Consider the following 22,368-nt stretch of genomic DNA (forward strand, 5'->3'; position numbering starts at 1 on the left):
GTTATATTCTTTACTTGATTGTCTCATCTATAATAAGGCAACATTGATGTAATATGACTATTTATATGTGTCATTGTAACACTTCAAATATAAGTGAATATAGTCTTCTCTCTTCTCCCGTCGATGTAGGTTTGTCACACTGGCGTCGAATTAGATAAATCTTTGTGTTCTTACTTGTATGTTTTATTGAATTTTTCACACTGATAAGAAGTTTCCATTAAAATTTCAATAATACTTGGTTAGATATTTAAAGATAAATCATATGCTCATCCTGAAGATTAGTGATAATAATGTTGTTAGGTTTTTGAATATTAAAATAGTTTGTTAAAGAACTGTTTAGGTAACAGCCTTCCCTTGTGCCAAAAGGGAAGGGAATACTCACATGTCCACAAAGTTCCATACAGATGGAATTTGCTATTTGGGAATTTGCTCGAGTAGAAACTGATTTCGAGGCCAAATTAGCAGAATTGCCAGAAGGAATTGGGCTTGCAGCAAATACATAGTCGTGACAATTTCGTTTGATGATTCTTCCTCTTGTTTCCCTTCATATATATAGATATTTACAAATATATACAAGAAACCTTTATTAAACAAGGAAACTAATTATACAAAGAAATCACACGCCCGATTCATCCCATATTCCTTCGGGCCGTATGAGACAGGGAATTTGCTCCTGAATAGCAATGCATAGACGGGGAACATGGTCCAGCCTGAATCCCCCAAAGTCCTTGAATCTTTTATTTTATTATATTATTTATATTTTTCTACTGAAATCATATTTAAATAATAACTAACACAAGATAAAACCATTAATTAACTCGACAACAACAATGCCAATCACGCCGGCACCATATAACCTCACTCCAAATGCTACGTATTATCTCCCACTAATATGATCCATCGTGCTATCATATCCAATAGATGTGCTACTACCCTCACCGGTTGCAATTGCAAAGGCATTCATTTTCCCAGAAAGCAGGGATTCCGACTCTTCTTCAATGGGTTCTGTTTGGTTCCACGAGTGTTTTCCTGCTAATCTCAGACCTTCAAGTTCCATAGCTACTTCCTTCATACTTGGTCTATCCTCCCCTTTAACATGTAAACACCTTTTCGCAAGCATAGCAACTGATGTTAACTTCTCACTGTTTCCTTCGCATACAATACTATCATCAAGAACTTGGAGTAGGTTGTTTTGCTTCAGTGTTGAGAGAAAATAGTTGGCTAAATTTCTCTCCTCCTCTGATCTATCATAACTTAATGCCTTCTTTCCTGTTAGTAACTCAACCAGGACTACTCCAAAGCTGTAAACATCACTTTTCCCAGTCAACTGGTTTGTTTGCATGTATTCAGGATCTAAATATCCAAAAGTTCCTTGCACCACAGTAGATAATTGAGTTTGATCAATAGGAAATAATTTTGAAGCTCCAAAATCTGAAACTTTGGCTGTGAAATTAGTGTCTAAAAGAATATTTGCTGATTTAACATCTCTTTGTATGATTGGAGGAGAAGCCGCTGAGTGCAGATACGCAAGCACTCCTGCAGCCTCTGCAGCGACTCTTAACCGCATATCCCAAGAAAAAGAGCTTGCCTTTGCTTTGTTGTGTATGTGTTCAAAGAGGGTGCCATTGTTGATGAATTCGTAAACTAAGAGAGGAGCTTGAGTTTCCAAACAACAACCAAGAAACTTGACTACATTCCTGTGATTGATCCGGGAAAGAACAATCACTTCATTGATAAATTGCTCTACTTGGTTTGGATCAACTTGTTTGGACTTTTTTACGGCAACTATTGTATTATCCGATAAGAAGCCTTTGTATACAGTGCCGAAGCCTCCTTGACCAACAATTCTATTATCATGGAAGTCATTTGTTGCCTTCTTGAGCTCAGTGGAAGTGAATATTTTTGCTCCATCGGGCGACTGTTCTCCTCGGGCGAGTTTTTCTTGCAACAATAGCCCACCATTTTGAAGAAAGAATGTGTGCTTCATCTTGACCAACTTTTTTTCCTGGTGTACGAAGCATAACCACCAGATAGCAACCACTGTAAGAGTGATTCCTATAGAAATCCCTGTAATGTAAATTTTATGTTAGCTTCATTACCACACTCCTTAGATAAACAAATGAGCATGGAAGAGGTAAGAGACTAGAGAACGTAAATATCAATATTCTTCATTGTTTTCGGTAATTTAGTATATAAGGGAGTAAGGAACTATAATATATTAAAAGCAATTACTCCTTCAGTAACATCTGGTAAGGACGAAATTCAAGGTCAGCCTAACGACTAGCTAGAATTCTGTTGGAGGCTTACAGTTGTTGGTTTGGTAAGGAAATTAGTCAATTACTTACGATAGCTACTATTTGTACAGATAAAGTGCTGCTAGAATTAATAGAGACTACACTTTGACAGACCAGAACAGATGTTGCTGTGGCAGCATCTATATTAATTCTGGCAGCAATTTCTTTATTACAAGGGGAATTGCTGATTACTTAGCTACACCCATGAAATAGTGCGACTGATAACCTGTAGCAACTTTGAGGACAAGTGATTGACCACGAATGCAACCTCGTCCGTCTTTTTTACCATCTCCATGGTAGCCTTTCGGGCAAAGACACTTAAAACCCCCTGCTGTGTTCTTACAATCCTTTTCACAGATATTGAGAGTTTGATTATTACATTCATCAATGTCTGCATAACAAATATAAGAGTAATAAGAAGGAATAATGAAGGTAACATCTTGTTTATTATATTGTGAACAATATACCTTTACAGCCGTTCTTGAGGTATGGATTTCCGTCATAACCTTCCTGGCAATAACAGCGATACCCATAACCATTATTGGGTTTATAACAATTGGAATTCTCACTTTTACATGCATAACTAGAAATATTATTTCCAGCCTCCTTACAAGTTTCTTCTCCAACTGCCCAGTCAACCACCATTGGAAGCTTTTCCACATTCCTCAGAGTGGAAAGACTACTTGCGTTGAAGGTGAATGCACTTTCCTCAGCTAGAAAGCCATAGCTGCAATTATTGAAGTCTGACATTTCTGTGAAATTTTCAAAGCTACCCGTTTTCACCTCAACGCTCCACGCCTGTGTCGGGATAGAAATCTTGCAAAAGCCTAAACCAGAACATGAGAGCTCGGCCAGATCCTCCTTTTTACACAGGGAAATACACCCTGTAATGTAATCCTGCTTCTCCCGACGGCTCCCAGATACAAGAGCGTAACTATCACAACCAACGACAATGAACTTATTGGCAGTATCATTGACCGTGAATCCAAAAGGTAAATTTATCGACTTCGGTTCAGGTTGGGTGCCAGTCCTAGAATAACAGTATTTTGATATGGATTGCAAAACACGCAATTGGCCCTTCAGGGATATGCTTGTGATTTGGAATGTAAAGTTTCTCCAGAATAGTTTCGGAAAAGCAGAGTTGGTGTTAATACAAGTGACTAAGAATGATTCGTTAAAGTAACAGCCTTCCCTCGTGCCGAAAGGGAAGGGAATTCTTACATTTCCACAACGATCCATACAGTTTTGCTTTGCTCTTTGTGAATTTGCTTGTGTAGAAACTGATCTTGAAACCAAAATAAGTAGAATTAACACAAGTAATTGGGCATGCAGCAAACGCAAACCCATTGTTTTTCTGTAGTCTAACCGAACTCCAACCCACGAACTATACCTATGTTTGGTTCCCGTTCTTGCCTATTTCTTGAATTCATTTCTCATCTTTTATGGCCTACATCTGACACAAGGACAATCATTTCTGACACAAAAACAAGTCACATGCACTCAGAGGCAAAGCTTTGAATTTAGGAATTGTACCATTTTCATTTCTGACCTTGCAATCATTGTGTACGGTTAAAGTGTGTCCGGCAGTTCTGTAAACAATGGGCTGGCAAATTTGGCATGAAGTCTTAACGGTCCATTTGAAATCTGTATGTATCTCTGACACTTTTTATTGCAATTTAATGTGTTGTCGCCTAGCACCGGAAGCACATGTTTGCTCATTGCTGTAGAATTTGATATACTTCAAATTTCTAAAAAAATATTGAACCCCAACCTTGAGAGTCCTTACCGTCTCGCTCGTAGAACTTTTTGAAAAAGGTAAATTGCGAGATGTGTCCTAACAGGCTAGAAAACAAGAGATGTCTGTACACTACACCTACAAGGAATCCAATTCTATGTCTCAAGAATCGAACCTCCACACTGCGACTGTCAATAAGACGTGAGATAACATCGCTCTTGTCCTTTACACCATTGGACTATGCCCAAGGGGCGATATACTTCAAATTTCTTTGATTGATTCATTGTGTACTACAAGATTGTTAATTTGACAAAGCCTCTCGCAAAAGTTCAAGAAATTTTGATAAAAGTTATGTAATGAGTAGTAGCAAAATTAATAAAGTTGTAGAGTCCATGAAATGTAAAATTAAAATTTAAGTTTGACTAGTTCAAAATTTAATTAAAAAAATTAGAAAATTCTTGTCAAACAAGCACCGAATTTGGGCGATCAGTTTGTATATAACTTTTTCTATGGTATTCACTATGGAAAAGAAATGGAACGTATAGGCCATAACTAATGTTATTGCAAGAGCCTACCGATTTGTGCATGGGACCTTAGATGAATCTACTAAATTAATTAGTTAACAAAATATGCAATGTAGTGATTTGTTTTCAAAATAATTCAAAATATTGATATTTTCATTTTTAATTTTTCTTGTTACCATTTAATTGGGATGTAGAGAGAATTACATCATATTGTCACCATTGATGCCTTCTCCCATGTGTTCACTCTACTCTATAAATTACGAGAATAACATTTCTTAGACTTTTCAGACTTACATGATTATAGTTTTATTTAATCTAATTTAATTATTTAATCTTTTGGCACAGAAATCAATGACATAGTGTTAATAAATTATGCCCATTATATATTTCAATGAAGTATCACTTATTCCATGTTATCAACTAACGGTTACGTATGATAGCTATTATTTATTGACTATCCCATCAACGATTCACATTAGTGAAAATTGAATAAAGTTGTCTTATTTGAATCAAATTAAAGTATACTTACGGAATTATAATAAAAATAAAGGGTACTTATCCAATTGAAAGCATATTAAAGTGTGGTTATCTGATTCAACAAAATTTAAGTACAATTATATAATTGACACTAGAATGATGGAGCGAAGGATGTGATAATGTTTTGGTAAGTTCAGTGACAATTCGAAAAACCTTGAATTTCAATCATAAGTGAAGAATATTTGAGAAAAATCTAGTGACAACTAGAATATTAACTTCACTTTCCTTTGTTCAAGAAGACTTATATGTAGTTTTTATTTGTATCTTTGTTAGGTTTTTTTTATAATAAATAAATTTGGGGAGATATTGAATTTATCGGATGGGATTAAAATCAAATGGTTCGTTTGGAACCTCACATTGAGACTATTTAAAATAGCCGATCCAATAAAAAATAATTGGTAACCCACAAAAGAAGTTGCACGGAGTATTACATTTAGGGCCCAACCATACACTTGACCAAAAGTGTATTGCATATATTTGTGCCCTTTGAGGTATTATTATCAATGTTTTAAAAATCGACCCGGAAAAGGAAGAGAGACGAGGTTTAAAGGATCAAATCAAGGTCGAACCAATATCGAACCGGATGACAAATTAAATAAATAATTACACAAATAAACTATAAAATATCATAAATATAATAGATTTTTAAATTTTAGTTTTCTCATTCAAAATAAATATAGAGGGTGTTTGGGAGTGATTTTTCACCCCAAAAAATTGATTTTTTGATCGTTATTTCACTATTCCAGCCGTAAAGTTTGACTTCTTCTATCACAAGTGGCCCCTACTTTTCTCCTAATAGTCAAAAAATTAATTCTCAAAATCGTTCCCAAACGGGACCATAATCAATATTTGTTAATTAGATTCATTATAATAATTTATTTTATAACTTTGAAAACTAAAAATTAATATGTCCAAAATAATTTGGTTTGTTCAAATTGAAAATTATAATCTTGTTGGGATTTATGATTTGTTAATGAAAATGATGAAGAAAACTAGGAAACACTTAGCATTGATAATTGGCAAGTATTCCACATTGGGAGATTACCACAATATTGGAAGAATATTCTCCTTTAAAAAGGAGCTAGCATCCCACATTGAAAAATTATTAAAACATTGAAAAAAGGATCTCCTTTAAAAAGAAGGCAAGGGAGAATCACTTTTATAAAAAAGTTACTTGGGCCTTCAATTGCAATAGGTAATCCATTAAGATAGTTAAAAAATTTTGTGGAAAAAAAAAATCAAATTACCCGTAAGAAATTGTGGTCGATTTTTCGGTTCACGGTTAAACTAGCTGATTTGATGGTTTATTAGTTGGTTTTTTATTTTTCGGTTAGTTTATGAGTATCGGACCGGATTAAAAGGCAGTTCACTATTTTTTCGGTTGAACTGGTCGGTCCGATCTGATTTTTATAACATTGATCGAGATCGAGAATCAAGAAGAACATGCTGAAGCAATCAAGACTATAAAGCAAGAAACCAAAGTCAAAAATAAGAATTCAAGAATCAAAAGAGGCAACATTCAAGACTAAAGATTAAGAAGCCAAACATGAAAACGATTGCAATTGATCTTCAAGATTTAAGATCCGGAATCTAAATCCAGTAATAAGGAATCATTCACAATGAATTAAGGTATATTCTACATATAATGATTCTCTTAGTGATTTGATTGGATGATTTTGGCAATAGAATAATTAGGTTTTCAAGTTCTTGGAATTTGAAATCATAATAAAATTTAACAAATTGGGCTTGGAATATCACTGATTTCAAAGAGCTCTGCAACATAATGTAATCTTCTCTGGATTAAAAAAAAATTGAGGTAAACAGCACTAAATGGACATAATTGGCTCGTTGGTAAACTGAATTAGCAAAAAAATGGAGCAAATAACACATAGTATTGTTATCTTATAAATTTTCATTTGAAATTAATATATTTAATGTGAACGTGGATATCTTTCAATAAATGGAGAACATGAGAGAGTAAAAAAAGTAAAAAATACGGGGTAGTCTCTCGACCTATAGCAAAATTTCACATTAGTTATTGAGCTTTATTTGGTTCAAAGTACATATCCATTAAACTCTACACTAAACAGTGCAAGCTTGAATCAGATAAATTAAACGACTAACAATTGCAAATATAGAAAGAACCAGCCAAAGACGAAGGCTTAAACAAACATGATTATGTCTTCTTGTTTATTGGAGATCTAGTTCTAGGACCTCCGTAATCTCGAATCTCCACTAATCTAATTTCCACCACTTCTTCACTATCAACCTTCAACTCCACCATATCCTACACAAATATGAAAAAAAGTAACGTAAAATTTTAAGCTACTTGTACTGATTGTTTACACCTATGTTGACAGATAAATTCAAGGATCAACATGCATGTTATCTTACCATCTATCAAACTTTCTGATAAACTAAACTATTTGTATATGTAATATAACTCAAACTAGAATGTCATCGGAGACGGATATGGGGAGGAGGGACTAGGCTGGGTTGTAGTCCCCCCAAAGCCCAAGAAATTTTTATTTTTTTTCAATGCATTTTTCATTTTTTTTTTTTTAAAACAGTTTTTTGTTTGTAATTTTTTTTTTCATATATTAGCCCGACTTGAAATTTTGTGACCCAATCTTGAATTCAATCCTGAATTCATCCGTGAATGTCATGTCATCTTTTATTAAAGAGCAAAGCTTATAATATATAGTAGTCTGCGTTTAAAAAATAAATAGATGCTATTTGAGCTTTATTGTCAAATCGTAGGTATTTAATAATTGCAGTCCCTTTGAACTCAAAAATTCAGTATGCAACATTTTTACAAGTGTCATAGAAGAAAAAGAAATTTAACAAAATGTTTATGGAAATACATACATACATATATGTGTGTGTGTTCAATAGAATGTTTTAAGGCCATCTCATCTGGTCATGAGAGAGAGAGTACCTGATGATGAATGTTACCAACTTTTACTTCAAGACTCCCTGATATCACAAAAGTCTAACACGTTAATTGTAATTGAAGAATTGTCCTATTCCTACTCTACAATTTATCAATATCAAGGATTTTATCAGGCTTACTTGATGCAGGAACAGCCACGGCAGACACCACCATTAAAAACGAGAGAAGCACCACCGCAAGCAGCCGCCGGGAAGCCATGAACGCCAACATTTAAAGAAACAAAGTCTTCTTTTTCTTCTGAACGATAAAGGTTGGTGAATATGATTGGAATGGTGAAACGCAAGGTTAGTTTCGTATTTTTTCTCTCAATTATGGAGCCATTAATTATTTTTTATTCTGCATAAAAGAAATATTGTAAAAGATTACTCAATTAAATAATAAATAGTAATTTGGTCCGTTTAAAATAATGAATTCTAGTCGTAGAAATTTTTTTTCCCATTTAAATGTGTAAATTTTTTGGGTTCGATGGTTGTTAACTCAATATTAATTTTTTGCCAGACAAAAATGTTTACAACTATGCATTTTTTTTTTTTTTTTTTAAGATAATTGACTTAATTGCTCACAATATTTTTAAGTTTGCGTTTGTTGGAAATTTTTAGATTTTAGCGATGATGATTAGGTTTTGAGCATATTTGACTAACTTTAAATTAATCAAAATTTTACTTTTAGTTATATGAAAATAGAAATCTTGTAGATTTTTGAGTTTAATTATATTATTGTCAACTCTAAAATGGAGAAGTTTTTGTCGTACCTTAATAGTTATCACCATTGTGTGTCGGATGTGATTAAGAAAGATTAATTATGAAAAATCATTATAATCATGGGTTTAAACATATATATACTACAATATAATTTTACCCTCATTATCTCCTCAAGATATATGGTAAAATTTATCGATTGAAAAATGTTCAAAACAGAAATCTTGCATACTCCAAACCGAAATTATAAAAATAAAAAAAAATAAAAAATTTGCAGAAATCAAACCCAAATAAAATCAAAGGCTGCTTTACCCATCTTTTCTCCAAAATTTTCTTCCTTAAATCTGCAAATAATCAACACTGATCTACAAATTTGTAAATTTCTGATTTTTTTTATTCAATTAGTTCACATTTTATTTGATTTTGATGTTGAGGGTTTTTTTTTTTTGGCCATTTCATAGACGTGAAATTTCATATTTAGATTGACAATTTTAAGTTCGTATATATTAAAATTCCAATATGTATGAGTGTGATTTAGTATATATAAAAAATCAACATGGAATTAATTCAAGTGATGCATGCAATGTGTCTCTGAAATGAGAATAAGAAAACTGACGTTCTCTGTAGTTGCAATCTATTTTATTTAAATTCTTTTGAATTAATTAAATAGATGCATACATGTGCATCTATATGAGCATGAATTTAAACATTGCTTTAAATTAATGTAGTGAAATTTAAAAGTGACATACTCCATAACTTTCTTTAAATTCTCGCCAAATCAGGTATCAATAGCCAAGTGCTACACCAGCCTCAAATAATAAACTAAATCAAGTTGGAGGTCAAATTCTTCCACATCCTTTGGGAAGGAAGCAATGCTGCAGACTTGTTAGCAACCAAGGTATCAATAGCGAGGATCTGCACATTGTGGAGCCATGGAATAAATACCTTCTATCAAATTCAAATATTTTCTTCTCTTGTGTATAGTTGAAGATTTATAAGGCGTAATTGTAATGAAGTATTTCTTCACGTTTACTTCTTTTAAAATATCTCTTTCTCCTGATCTTTGAATGTAAGTTTTCAACATCTTCCTCTTGTATTACCTAAATAGAATATCAATAAAATAAGATCCAGGAATTCAACCCTTTGTATGTTTTATTGAATTTTTCACACTGATAAGAAGTTTCCATTAAAATTTCAATAATACTTGGTTAGATATTTAAAGATAAATCATATGCTCATCCTGAAGATTAGTGATAATAATGTTGTTAGGTTTTTGAATATTAAAATAGTTTGTTAAAGAACTGTTTAGGTAACAGCCTTCCCTTGTGCCAAAAGGGAAGGGAATACTCACATGTCCACAAAGTTCCATACAGATGGAATTTGCTATTTGGGAATTTGCTCGAGTAGAAACTGATTTCGAGGCCAAATTAGCAGAATTGCCAGAAGGAATTGGGCTTGCAGCAAATACATAGTCGTGACAATTTCGTTTGATGATTCTTCCTCTTGTTTCCCTTCATATATATAGATATTTACAAATATATACAAGAAACCTTTATTAAACAAGGAAACTAATTATACAAAGAAATCACACGCCCGATTCATCCCATATTCCTTCGGGCCGTATGAGACAGGGAATTTGCTCCTGAATAGCAATGCATAGACGGGGAACATGGTCCAGCCTGAATCCCCCAAAGTCCTTGAATCTTTTATTTTATTATATTATTTATATTTTTCTACTGAAATCATATTTAAATAATAACTAACACAAGATAAAACCATTAATTAACTCGACAACAACAATGCCAATCACGCCGGCACCATATAACCTCACTCCAAATGCTACGTATTATCTCCCACTAATATGATCCATCGTGCTATCATATCCAATAGATGTGCTACTACCCTCACCGGTTGCAATTGCAAAGGCATTCATTTTCCCAGAAAGCAGGGATTCCGACTCTTCTTCAATGGGTTCTGTTTGGTTCCACGAGTGTTTTCCTGCTAATCTCAGACCTTCAAGTTCCATAGCTACTTCCTTCATACTTGGTCTATCCTCCCCTTTAACATGTAAACACCTTTTCGCAAGCATAGCAACTGATGTTAACTTCTCACTGTTTCCTTCGCATACAATACTATCATCAAGAACTTGGAGTAGGTTGTTTTGCTTCAGTGTTGAGAGAAAATAGTTGGCTAAATTTCTCTCCTCCTCTGATCTATCATAACTTAATGCCTTCTTTCCTGTTAGTAACTCAACCAGGACTACTCCAAAGCTGTAAACATCACTTTTCCCAGTCAACTGGTTTGTTTGCATGTATTCAGGATCTAAATATCCAAAAGTTCCTTGCACCACAGTAGATAATTGAGTTTGATCAATAGGAAATAATTTTGAAGCTCCAAAATCTGAAACTTTGGCTGTGAAATTAGTGTCTAAAAGAATATTTGCTGATTTAACATCTCTTTGTATGATTGGAGGAGAAGCCGCTGAGTGCAGATACGCAAGCACTCCTGCAGCCTCTGCAGCGACTCTTAACCGCATATCCCAAGAAAAAGAGCTTGCCTTTGCTTTGTTGTGTATGTGTTCAAAGAGGGTGCCATTGTTGATGAATTCGTAAACTAAGAGAGGAGCTTGAGTTTCCAAACAACAACCAAGAAACTTGACTACATTCCTGTGATTGATCCGGGAAAGAACAATCACTTCATTGATAAATTGCTCTACTTGGTTTGGATCAACTTGTTTGGACTTTTTTACGGCAACTATTGTATTATCCGATAAGAAGCCTTTGTATACAGTGCCGAAGCCTCCTTGACCAACAATTCTATTATCATGGAAGTCATTTGTTGCCTTCTTGAGCTCAGTGGAAGTGAATATTTTTGCTCCATCGGGCGACTGTTCTCCTCGGGCGAGTTTTTCTTGCAACAATAGCCCACCATTTTGAAGAAAGAATGTGTGCTTCATCTTGACCAACTTTTTTTCCTGGTGTACGAAGCATAACCACCAGATAGCAACCACTGTAAGAGTGATTCCTATAGAAATCCCTGTAATGTAAATTTTATGTTAGCTTCATTACCACACTCCTTAGATAAACAAATGAGCATGGAAGAGGTAAGAGACTAGAGAACGTAAATATCAATATTCTTCATTGTTTTCGGTAATTTAGTATATAAGGGAGTAAGGAACTATAATATATTAAAAGCAATTACTCCTTCAGTAACATCTGGTAAGGACGAAATTCAAGGTCAGCCTAACGACTAGCTAGAATTCTGTTGGAGGCTTACAGTTGTTGGTTTGGTAAGGAAATTAGTCAATTACTTACGATAGCTACTATTTGTACAGATAAAGTGCTGCTAGAATTAATAGAGACTACACTTTGACAGACCAGAACAGATGTTGCTGTGGCAGCATCTATATTAATTCTGGCAGCAATTTCTTTATTACAAGGGGAATTGCTGATTACTTAGCTACACCCATGAAATAGTGCGACTGATAACCTGTAGCAACTTTGAGGACAAGTGATTGACCACGAATGCAACCTCGTCCGTCTTTTTTACCATCTCCATGGTAGCCTTTCGGGCAAAGACACTTAAAACCCCCTGCTGTGTTCTTACAATCCTTTTCACAGATATTGAGAGTTTGATTATTACATTCATCAATGTCTGCATAACAAATATAAGAGTAATAAGAAGGAATAATGAAGGTAACATCTTGTTTATTATATTGTGAACAATATACCTTTACAGCCGTTCTTGAGGTATGGATTTCCGTCATAACCTTCCTGGCAATAACAGCGATACCCATAACCATTATTGGGTTTATAACAATTGGAATTCTCACTTTTACATGCATAACTAGAAATATTATTTCCAGCCTCCTTACAAGTTTCTTCTCCAACTGCCCAGTCAACCACCATTGGAAGCTTTTCCACATTCCTCAGAGTGGAAAGACTACTTGCGTTGAAGGTGAATGCACTTTCCTCAGCTAGAAAGCCATAGCTGCAATTATTGAAGTCTGACACTTCTGTGAAATTATCAAAGCTACCCGTTTTCACCTCAACGCTCCACGCCTGTGTCGGGATAGAAATCTTGCAACAGCCTAAACCAGAACATGAGAGCTCGGCCAGATCCTCCTTTTTACACAGGGAAATACACCCTGTAATGTAATCCTGCTTCTCCCGACGGCTCCCAGATACAAGAGCGAAACTATCACAACCAACGACAATGAACTTATTGGCAGTATCATTGACCGTGAATCCAAAAGGTAAATTTATCGACTTCGGTTCAGGTTGGGTGCCAGTCCTAGAATAACAGTATTTTGATATGGATTGCAAAACACGCAATTGGCCCTTCAGGGATATGCTTGTGATTTGGAATGTAAAGTTTCTCCAGAATAGTTTCGGAAAAGCAGAGTTGGTGTTAATACAAGTGACTAAGAATGATTCGTTAAAGTAACAGCCTTCCCTCGTGCCGAAAGGGAAGGGAATTCTTACATTTCCACAACGATCCATACAGTTTTGCTTTGCTCTTTGTGAATTTGCTTGTGTAGAAACTGATCTTGAAACCAAAATAAGTAGAATTAACACAAGTAATTGGGCATGCAGCAAACGCAAACCCATTGTTTTTCTGTAGTCTAACCGAACTCCAACCCACGAACTATACCTATGTTTGGTTCCCGTTCTTGCCTATTTCTTGAATTCATTTCTCATCTTTTATGGCCTACATCTGACACAAGGACAATCATTTCTGACACAAAAACAAGTCACATGCACTCAGAGGCAAAGCTTTGAATTTAGGAATTGTACCATTTTCATTTCTGACCTTGCAATCATTGTGTACGGTTAAAGTGTGTCCGGCAGTTCTGTAAACAATGGGCTGGCAAATTTGGCATGAAGTCTTAACGGTCCATTTGAAATCTGTATGTATCTCTGACACTTTTTATTGCAATTTAATGTGTTGTCGCCTAGCACCGGAAGCACATGTTTGCTCATTGCTGTAGAATTTGATATACTTCAAATTTCTAAAAAAATATTGAACCCCAACCTTGAGAGTCCTTACCGTCTCGCTCGTAGAACTTTTTGAAAAAGGTAAATTGCGAGATGTGTCCTAACAGGCTAGAAAACAAGAGATGTCTGTACACTACACCTACAAGGAATCCAATTCTATGTCTCAAGAATCGAACCTCCACACTGCGACTGTCAATAAGACGTGAGATAACATCGCTCTTGTCCTTTACACCATTGGACTATGCCCAAGGGGCGATATACTTCAAATTTCTTTGATTGATTCATTGTGTACTACAAGATTGTTAATTTGACAAAGCCTCTCGCAAAAGTTCAAGAAATTTTGATAAAAGTTATGTAATGAGTAGTAGCAAAATTAATAAAGTTGTAGAGTCCATGAAATGTAAAATTAAAATTTAAGTTTGACTAGTTCAAAATTTAATTAAAAAAATTAGAAAATTCTTGTCAAACAAGCACCGAATTTGGGCGATCAGTTTGTATATAACTTTTTCTATGGTATTCACTATGGAAAAGAAATGGAACGTATAGGCCATAACTAATGTTATTGCAAGAGCCTACCGATTTGTGCATGGGACCTTAGATGAATCTACTAAATTAATTAGTTAACAAAATATGCAATGTAGTGATTTGTTTTCAAAATAATTCAAAATATTGATATTTTCATTTTTAATTTTTCTTGTTACCATTTAATTGGGATGTAGAGAGAATTACATCATATTGTCACCATTGATGCCTTCTCCCATGTGTTCACTCTACTCTATAAATTACGAGAATAACATTTCTTAGACTTTTCAGACTTACATGATTATAGTTTTATTTAATCTAATTTAATTATTTAATCTTTTGGCACAGAAATCAATGACATAGATTTAATAAATTATACCCATTTTTTTATCTCAATGAAGTATTACTTATTTCCTGTTATCAACTAATGGTTATGTATGATAACTATCATTTATTCACTATCTGATCAACGATTCACATTAGTGAAATTGAATAAAGTTGTCTTACTTGAATCAAATGAAAGTATAGTTACAGAAGTATAATCAAAATAAGTTGAAAGCACATTTTGGTATACTTATCCGATTCAACAAAATTTAAGTATAGTTATCTAATTGACACTAGAGTAATGGATGTGATAACATTTTGGTAAGTTTAGTGACAATTCGAAAAACCTTAAATTTCAAACTAGAATATTAACTTCATTTTCCCGTGTTCACATAGACATATATAGAATTTTTATTTGTATTTTTGTTAGGTATTTTGATACCAAATAAATTTGGGGCGATGATGAATTTGTCGGATCGAATAAAACCAAATGGTTCGTTTGGAACCTCTTACTGAGACTATTTAAAATAGTCGATCCAATAACACACAATTGGTAACCCACAAAAGAAGTTGGACCGAGTATTGCATTTAGGGCCCAACCATATACTTGACCTGAAGTGTGTTGCATGTATTTGTGCCTTTTGAGGTATTATAATACTTACATACGGTTTTAACACTTAAACACTTTAGCCCCCATTTGGTGAGACCTTTTCGTTGCTTCTTTTCTGCAACTTTGCTGCCCCTTCTGTGCGTTCCCTTTTGTGATACCTTCTGTGCCTCACCTTATCGACAAATTGGCTACTTGGTTCTTTCTCTTTCTACTTTGGTTTTTTCCCTGTTTTGCGGCTGCATGCGGCCGCTTCTGCGTGATTCGTTGGGCGGTTTCCTTTGTGGTTGAGCGTGATTCTTGGTTCCTTCTTGTGGAGTTGCTTTGTAGTTATTGGGTTATTGATCTGAGCCATGTTCAACCATTTTGCTGTCAATCTTTGTGATAATTTAATAGGAAGTCTTTATCTTTAATTCACAATATTAATTCTATTATTATTATTATTTATTTGGAACTCACTGTATGTTTGTTTGATCGATCGAAGGTTATATATACTTCACAAACTGGTATCAAAGCCTCCAGTGGGTCGATTGCTTGCTGTTTTTCAATATTTGATAGTTGAAAATCGAAATTGCTGTGTTCCGTTCAATTGGGGCTTTGGTCTACTGATTTTGCAATAAGGACCTGATTCTTAATTAGATTCGCATCTCTCATTGGTACGGACTACAAATAGGTCGCTCTGATAAATTGGTTGAAACTCTTTAAATTACTTCAATAGCAAGTAATCGTGTGTGGTGATCAATAGAATTGCAGCCTTGCCTGATTCTAGTATTTTTAGGACTATTTGTCTAAATTGTAATATTATCATGTTTGTGGTTATATTGATCGTTGTTTGATTTCCATATTATTTTTTAGCTCTTTGTGATTAGAACTATTACCTTTGACCTTACTCAGTCGAAATTTTTTTTGAAACTAAGGTTCGAATCTCATGACAATCCTAGGAATTTAGATCGGTGTCTAGCTCGACCTATAAGACATTCTTTGTGTGGTTCTCTTTTTGAAAGTTGCTTACACGCTACGTGTCTTATTTGTTAATATGTTTGCACATATGGATAACAAGGAGCCGAGCCAGCTCGCCACCAAAACTTGAAGCTTGAGCTCGGGTCTAGTAAAAATGGTTTGAGCTTATTTTGACTCGAGTCGAGTTCAGCTTTTGCTCAGCCAAAAAATTTAGACTTGACCAGAGCTTTCGGATTTGGCTTTAGCGAGCCGAGCTTACTTGCTTTTTTTTTTTTTTTTAAATTCGTGGCGAATCTAACGTTTTTTTTAAAGAATTTAAATTTTGTGCAATTTAGACAAATTATAAATTAAATAAAAATTACAACATCCTCTTTTTTTGGGCTTGGAACCGACTAAATTGTACAAGAATAAAATACTTCGTATGCAATTTTTTTTCAAACAAATAAATTTAAAAATTATGTATTTTTTTTTTAAACTAATCAATTTAAAAACATACAATATCCTATGATTTAATCTACTGCAACTCTTTGACCATTGTACTGTCAACTTCTTGATCTTTTAGTGTCAAGTACTTCTTTCTCTTCAATATCCTCAAATCAATTGGAATATTTTGAAATGCATCATAGTGAATGAAGTACTTGAATTACCAATACACTAATTAATTTCGTTACTAATAAAATCCATACGTGGCTATTATGGCAAAAGATGAATATTAAAGTAAAAGAAACTGAATATTAAAAAAAAATATATTGGAGATTGAAGTTGAAACTAGAATATTGGAAGTTAAAAATGATTGAAGTAAATTGATATGAAGCTCAAAATTTTAATATAGCCAAATGTGTTTCAATCAAATTTGAATTTACATATGAAATATGGTACCATAAAGCAACTACATAGTGTAACTGCCGACTGTGTATAGTCGGCAGCTTTTATGAGCTGAAAATGGCCTGTATGGCTCATCGAGCTACATAAACTGGCTTGGGATCGAGTTGGTGCCCCAAAATGAGGCTTAACCAGATCCACGAGCAAGGCCAGCTCAACTTTTATCGGACCAAGCTATTGCCATTCAAGCTGACAAGCCAAATTGAGACTCTATCTGTGTATCATTCTGACTTGAGTGTCTTTAACGATAAATGTTATTTTCTATTTGGCAACAAAAGATAAATGTGATTTTAGTATAGCAAAAAGTTTGAAAAGTCATTGATAATTCTTTTGCTACAATTGTGTCTAAGGACCAGAAAAATAAGGTTGGCAAACTTGCTTATATCTCTATAATAGTACACTTATCAGATACTATTTTGCAAAAAGTTTCATGGTGCTATCAAAAAACTTAAGAAAAAGCTTGAGGAGCTTTATTTGATTCAATTCATGCCAGAGAAATTCTTCTTACTTGAAAGCTTTTTCAGTTTCAAAATTGATCCCTCAAAAGATTTAGATGACAATCTCGACATTTTCAATAAATTGGTCCAAGATATTAAAAATGTTTCAAATAAATAGAAAGCTATTATTCCTTTGAATGTTATTCCTAATAATTATAAGGATGTCAAGAATGCAATCAAATATGGGAGGGAGATCCATAAATCCAATATAGTTTTTGATTCCTTAAAGGCTAGGGAGAGGGAAATCAAACTTGAAAGAAACGAGAGAAAAGTGGGAGAGATTCACCAAATAAGGGGTAGAACTCAGTTTAAGGATGGAGAAGGGCAAAACAGTCGTGCTAGGAAAAAGTGGAGACGTTGATCTAAGTCACAGAGAAAGACCAAGGAAATGTTATGGTTGTGGAAAATTAGGACATTTCATAAATGACTGCCAAAAAGAGAAACAACTTGAGAGATCAGAGAGGTGATGAACCCAATGGGGCAAAGGTTGTTGTCAAAAGAGATGAACACGTTAAGATTTAAATGCACTTAAATATAGAACCAGTTGAAATAAGTCTATCTATAAACTCCCATATGCAAGAGTGGATTCTTGACTCCAATACTTCTTTCATGTTATATCAAGAATTAAATTAAAAACTTATTGGACTTACGCCCAATATTTAATCTAAATCTTCAGTCCAAAAAAACTCTAAAGGTCCAACAGTAGCAATCTAAACAACAATAGGTCTCTGTCATCGTACTTATAGAAATTAATTAATTCTAAACCCAACTTATCTAGATTTGACCCAGTTCATACCTAAACAAACCCAAAAAAGTCGAAGAATTTACAGCACCAAATGCAACAAGTTATTGCACGGGCAGCAAATTGCTGTTGTCTGCATAGAAAATTTAATTATTATTATTATTTTTTGCTTTAATTCTTGAATGCTTCTTTATCGTTTATTCTTCATTTTCAATCAATTAACAAGATCAAACAACTAGGAAAATTTAAAAATTACATAAATCTTATATTATGAAGATTCACAATTGTAAATCTAACTTGAAAGAAAATTAAATCAAGATAATGGAGTAATAATCCACTATCTTGTTAGAGACTCGAAATAACGAATTACATCAAGAACTGCTCACAAATAATTGGATCACAATTTAAAATAAACCAATCATTTCATCAACATATAATATATTATTCTTAGACATCACTTGACTATGACATGCAATCAAGATTCAAAAATAACAAGCACGTGAACGATTTAGATTGCTCTCATACCAGTTGAGGGAATACGAAAATAGAATTAACTAGAAATTTTTAAAAAACTAATTCAATAAATAAGATCGTCTAGATATTCATATAAATGTTGTATATAAAAAAAATAAAGGATTTAAGTTTTTATCTAAATTTGATAGTTAATTCTTGAATTAATTTTGAATTACGAGCTTCTAACTTTTTGGATCACAAGCTTCTAGCTTTTTAATTCCAATAACTTGGTACTTCCAACCTCTAAGTCTTTTATGATATTCTTCAAAGTCAAGACCATATCAGCAAGTGGACACCTTCTTTTAATTAAATCAAGAAACTAATTCTTGGACTCGATGATTGAATAAGATAAGAAAATAGTTATTTTCTCTCACTTTTTTTCTCTATAAATTTGAACATTGTGAAATTATGTATTATGATTGTTCTTTTTTGTAGGATGTTCAAATTTCATCTAATTTCAATTTATAGAGATATAATAGTTTCAATCATTGTACAATAATAATTTCACATTCAAATATGAGTCTTAATTAAAATTCAAGTAAAGTCACATCCGATTAGTTTAAATTTAATTATATTTGTAATACTAGAATTTCAATTACAATTATAATTAAGTTTACAACTTCATAGCAACTACAATTAAGTACAAAACTTTTATTGTAATTACAATTAAGCTCAAACTATTATAATTACGTCACAAGGACCTAATCAAACATATATCATTCAATCTCCAATAATTAGATCTTGTTTAGTCGACCCTTGCCCACCCAATCTATTATTAGTTTTTTTCTTTTCCACTAAAGACAAAAGATTGAACTCTTGGAATATATAAGATCATAAAAATCAAAAAATTTGTAATACTTTCCTTTGACTTACCGTTTTACCCCTCTAGTTATTCTTATTAACTTGTGTACTGTTTTCTTCAATGGTCTTATGAACTAATCACATATGTCAAAATTTAACCCTCGTAAAATACTGAGCTATAATTTTAACCATTAAACAAAACATACTTAAGTAGTTATTCTACCCATTTTCCAGTATGACGGTTCCTGATACAAATATATATTCTTTACTTCGCTCATTCTTAAACTCCCAACTCATTAAGATATTTGACCAGTCAAATTGATCTCACCCATTGATAAATTAAAAGTAATTAAAATTATGAAAAGATATACATCACTCTGTCAAGGGATTTAAATTAAATACATAGTGAGCAAGTAAAATTTAATTCTCGACACATACTCCGTTCAACATACTTCAAGTGTAATAATGTCACCTTTGACTATTTATGCAATAAAGACAAATCACAAATTTGATAGTGTATTGATCAACACTACAACCTTCTACTGTAAGATACCAGTATCCAACTATGTTACATTGTACTTCTTAACGCAAGTACTCAACTTATATTATTATAAGTGATTATAGGAACTTTAATTCGCATGCTTAATAATAAATAAATACAATAAATAAATAAAATCACAATTTATTTATTATAAATTATTATTATATCATACTAAAATATACTATATGGGCACACAACCTAACAACATGTTTGCAAGATGATTTCTTATATAGTTTGTAAGTCTTTGACTAAGTCAATGATCGTATATAGTTTGTAAGTCTTTGGCTAAGTCGATGAACATCTTATCTAGACTAAAAAGTCTCCTTCGAAGGTGTTTAAGGTGTATTATTTTTAGAATAAAGCTAGGCGCTAGTTAGGAAGTGTTTTAAGGGACAATGTTTTCAGAATAAAGCTCGGCGCCAACTGTTGAAGAAGCAAAGCCCATGTGTTTCACTACTCTGCATTAATGTTGTTCGTTTTGGCAGGTGAATTAAGAAGGGACTTGCACTATTTTTGATACAAGTTCTTAAGCACTAAACTTGGAATCAAGAAGGGCGATCAATAGCATATGACTTTATGCAAGGCTAGCTTCGCAAAGGGGTATCGACGCAATGCATCTAAATAGATATTTCAAAATATATTTAGTCTTTATTTTTATAAGCCGTAATTAAAGCTATTGCAAGTTTTGAGTCTTTCTAATTTATGTATGGTACCCTAGATGTCCCAACAAAACTAGTTGGAAAATATGCCTAGTTGTCGCCTCATTATCACAACTTTTATTGTTTATTGTTGAGGTGGACCGATAATTAAGAAATCGAAGTATGATGATATAAGCCTCATCCGTTATAAAAGTATTAATCATGAATTGTCATATATGGTCGTGTCTATTGCAGAAATGAACTAGGTCATATCATAGACTTCAATTGTTTTACTGACTTTTTGAAAGAAATCACAATGAGATTTTTTTTCTATACTTATATTTAAAGTGTATTCATTTGTCATGTCTAGGTTGCAAAACTTAATTAGAATTACAATAATGATGTTAGTATACAACCTGAAGACGAGGAGATAACACTTTCGGGTAAACTCACGTAAAATTCCCACGTGTGTTCTTACATTTCTTTTCACATTTATTGAGGTTTGGATCTTGACATTCATCAATATCTGCAGAACAACATATGAAAATTATAAAGAATAAAAATAAAGGAGGCTCATCACCACGTTAATTTCCAGTTCTTGAGACTCTACAACACAGAAAATAATAAGGAAAGAAAAGAGTTAAAATCATGTACATTGTCCAACACCGATTCCAATAGACCATTCAATGACAGAGTAATATGTGTGTATTTCAACATCATGCATAATATACTTGAGTCACTCACCCATCCAACGACCATGTGATTTGCACTCTATATAACACATGAAAATTGAAGCCAAATATACTTTTACAACCATCAAAGAGGCATGGATTTCCTTGATAACCTATAGGCAATAACAGCAATACGCATAGCCAGGGGCGGAGCCACTATGCGTCCAGTGCGGGCATTACATCATGCATAATATACTTGAGTCACTCACCCATCCAACGACCATGTGATTTGCACTCTATATAACACATGAAAATTGAAGCCAAATATACTTTTACAACCATCAAAGAGGCATGGATTTCCTTGATAACCTATAGGCAATAACAGCAATACGCATAGCCAGGGGCGGAGCCACTATGCGTCCAGTGCGGGCATTACATCATGCATAATATACTTGAGTCACTCACCCATCCAACGACCATGTGATTTGCACTCTATATAACACATGAAAATTGAAGCNTGTCTGTGACGATTTCACACTTCGCCACCCACTTCCCTCTCCACCGGTGACAAAGCCCGCCGTTCCCTTCCCTCTCCGTCAACCGTCGTCTTTGACAGTCGTCACAGTACAACTGTCGTTCCTTTTCCCTCTCCGACAGTCCATTATTGTATATCTCCTACTCTAGGCTCTCATCTTGACATCTCACATCTTTGACTCCGACTTTACATCGTCAGCTCTGCCAAGGCACCAAGTGCCAACGCCAACTAGCCGAGCCGACAAAAGAAGAAGCCAGATTCCAAAAAGCAAAAGGCGAAGCCCCAAATTTTTTTCCCTTATTATTTTTTTTTTGGTTATTTCAATGTGTAAATTGTAATAATTTTTTTTGTTTTTTGTTTTTAACATATTAAATTAGCACTTTGTTCTTTAATTGCT

The 22,368-nt window shown here is 33.7% G+C and overlaps 2 protein-coding genes across 4 annotated transcripts; both read right to left on the bottom strand.

Annotated features, from left to right (window-relative positions):
- Positions 1-517: 517 nt before the first annotated feature.
- On the bottom strand, positions 518-3,720 carry LOC111379364 (putative wall-associated receptor kinase-like 16). Of its 2 annotated transcripts, XM_023002722.1 has the most exons (3): positions 2,762-3,716; positions 2,521-2,685; positions 518-2,067 (listed from the first exon to the last, which is right to left on the bottom strand). In XM_023002722.1, exons 1-3 carry the CDS (start codon positions 3,639-3,641, stop codon positions 878-880), a joined length of 2,235 nt encoding a protein of 744 aa, XP_022858490.1. In that variant the 5' UTR covers positions 3,642-3,716; the 3' UTR covers positions 518-877. The 2 variants fall into 2 exon arrangements, with proteins under 2 accessions (XP_022858490.1, XP_022858491.1); XM_023002723.1 differs by lacking the exon at positions 2,521-2,685 and having other exon boundaries at positions 2,762-3,720.
- Positions 3,721-10,227: 6,507 nt separating this feature from the next.
- On the bottom strand, positions 10,228-13,429 carry LOC111379362 (putative wall-associated receptor kinase-like 16). 2 transcript variants are annotated; one of them, XM_023002720.1, is made up of 3 exons: positions 12,472-13,425; positions 12,231-12,395; positions 10,228-11,777 (listed from the first exon to the last, which is right to left on the bottom strand). In XM_023002720.1, the coding sequence occupies exons 1-3, from the start codon at positions 13,349-13,351 to the stop codon at positions 10,588-10,590; spliced, it is 2,235 nt and encodes a 744-aa protein (XP_022858488.1). In that variant the 5' UTR covers positions 13,352-13,425; the 3' UTR covers positions 10,228-10,587. The 2 variants fall into 2 exon arrangements, with proteins under 2 accessions (XP_022858488.1, XP_022858489.1); XM_023002721.1 differs by lacking the exon at positions 12,231-12,395 and having other exon boundaries at positions 12,472-13,429.
- Between the last annotated feature and the right edge of the window lie 8,939 nt (positions 13,430-22,368).

This window comes from Olea europaea, unplaced genomic scaffold (genome assembly GCF_002742605.1).
Source record: "Olea europaea var. sylvestris unplaced genomic scaffold, O_europaea_v1 scaffold1976, whole genome shotgun sequence".
Classification (NCBI taxonomy): Eukaryota; Viridiplantae; Streptophyta; class Magnoliopsida; order Lamiales; family Oleaceae; genus Olea; species Olea europaea.

Coding starts and splice junctions, on each gene's coding strand:
- LOC111379362 (XM_023002720.1), bottom strand. CDS start 13,351: ATGGGTTTGCGTTTGCTGCATGCCCAATTACTTGTGTTAATTCTACTT. Junction 12,396..12,471: donor CCTCAAGAACGGCTGTAAAG/GTATATTGTTCA, acceptor TTTGTTATGCAG/ACATTGATGAATGTAATAAT. Junction 11,778..12,230: donor TGTCCTCAAAGTTGCTACAG/GTTATCAGTCGC, acceptor TTTACATTACAG/GGATTTCTATAGGAATCACT.
- LOC111379364 (XM_023002722.1), bottom strand. CDS start 3,641: ATGGGTTTGCGTTTGCTGCATGCCCAATTACTTGTGTTAATTCTACTT. Junction 2,686..2,761: donor CCTCAAGAACGGCTGTAAAG/GTATATTGTTCA, acceptor TTTGTTATGCAG/ACATTGATGAATGTAATAAT. Junction 2,068..2,520: donor TGTCCTCAAAGTTGCTACAG/GTTATCAGTCGC, acceptor TTTACATTACAG/GGATTTCTATAGGAATCACT.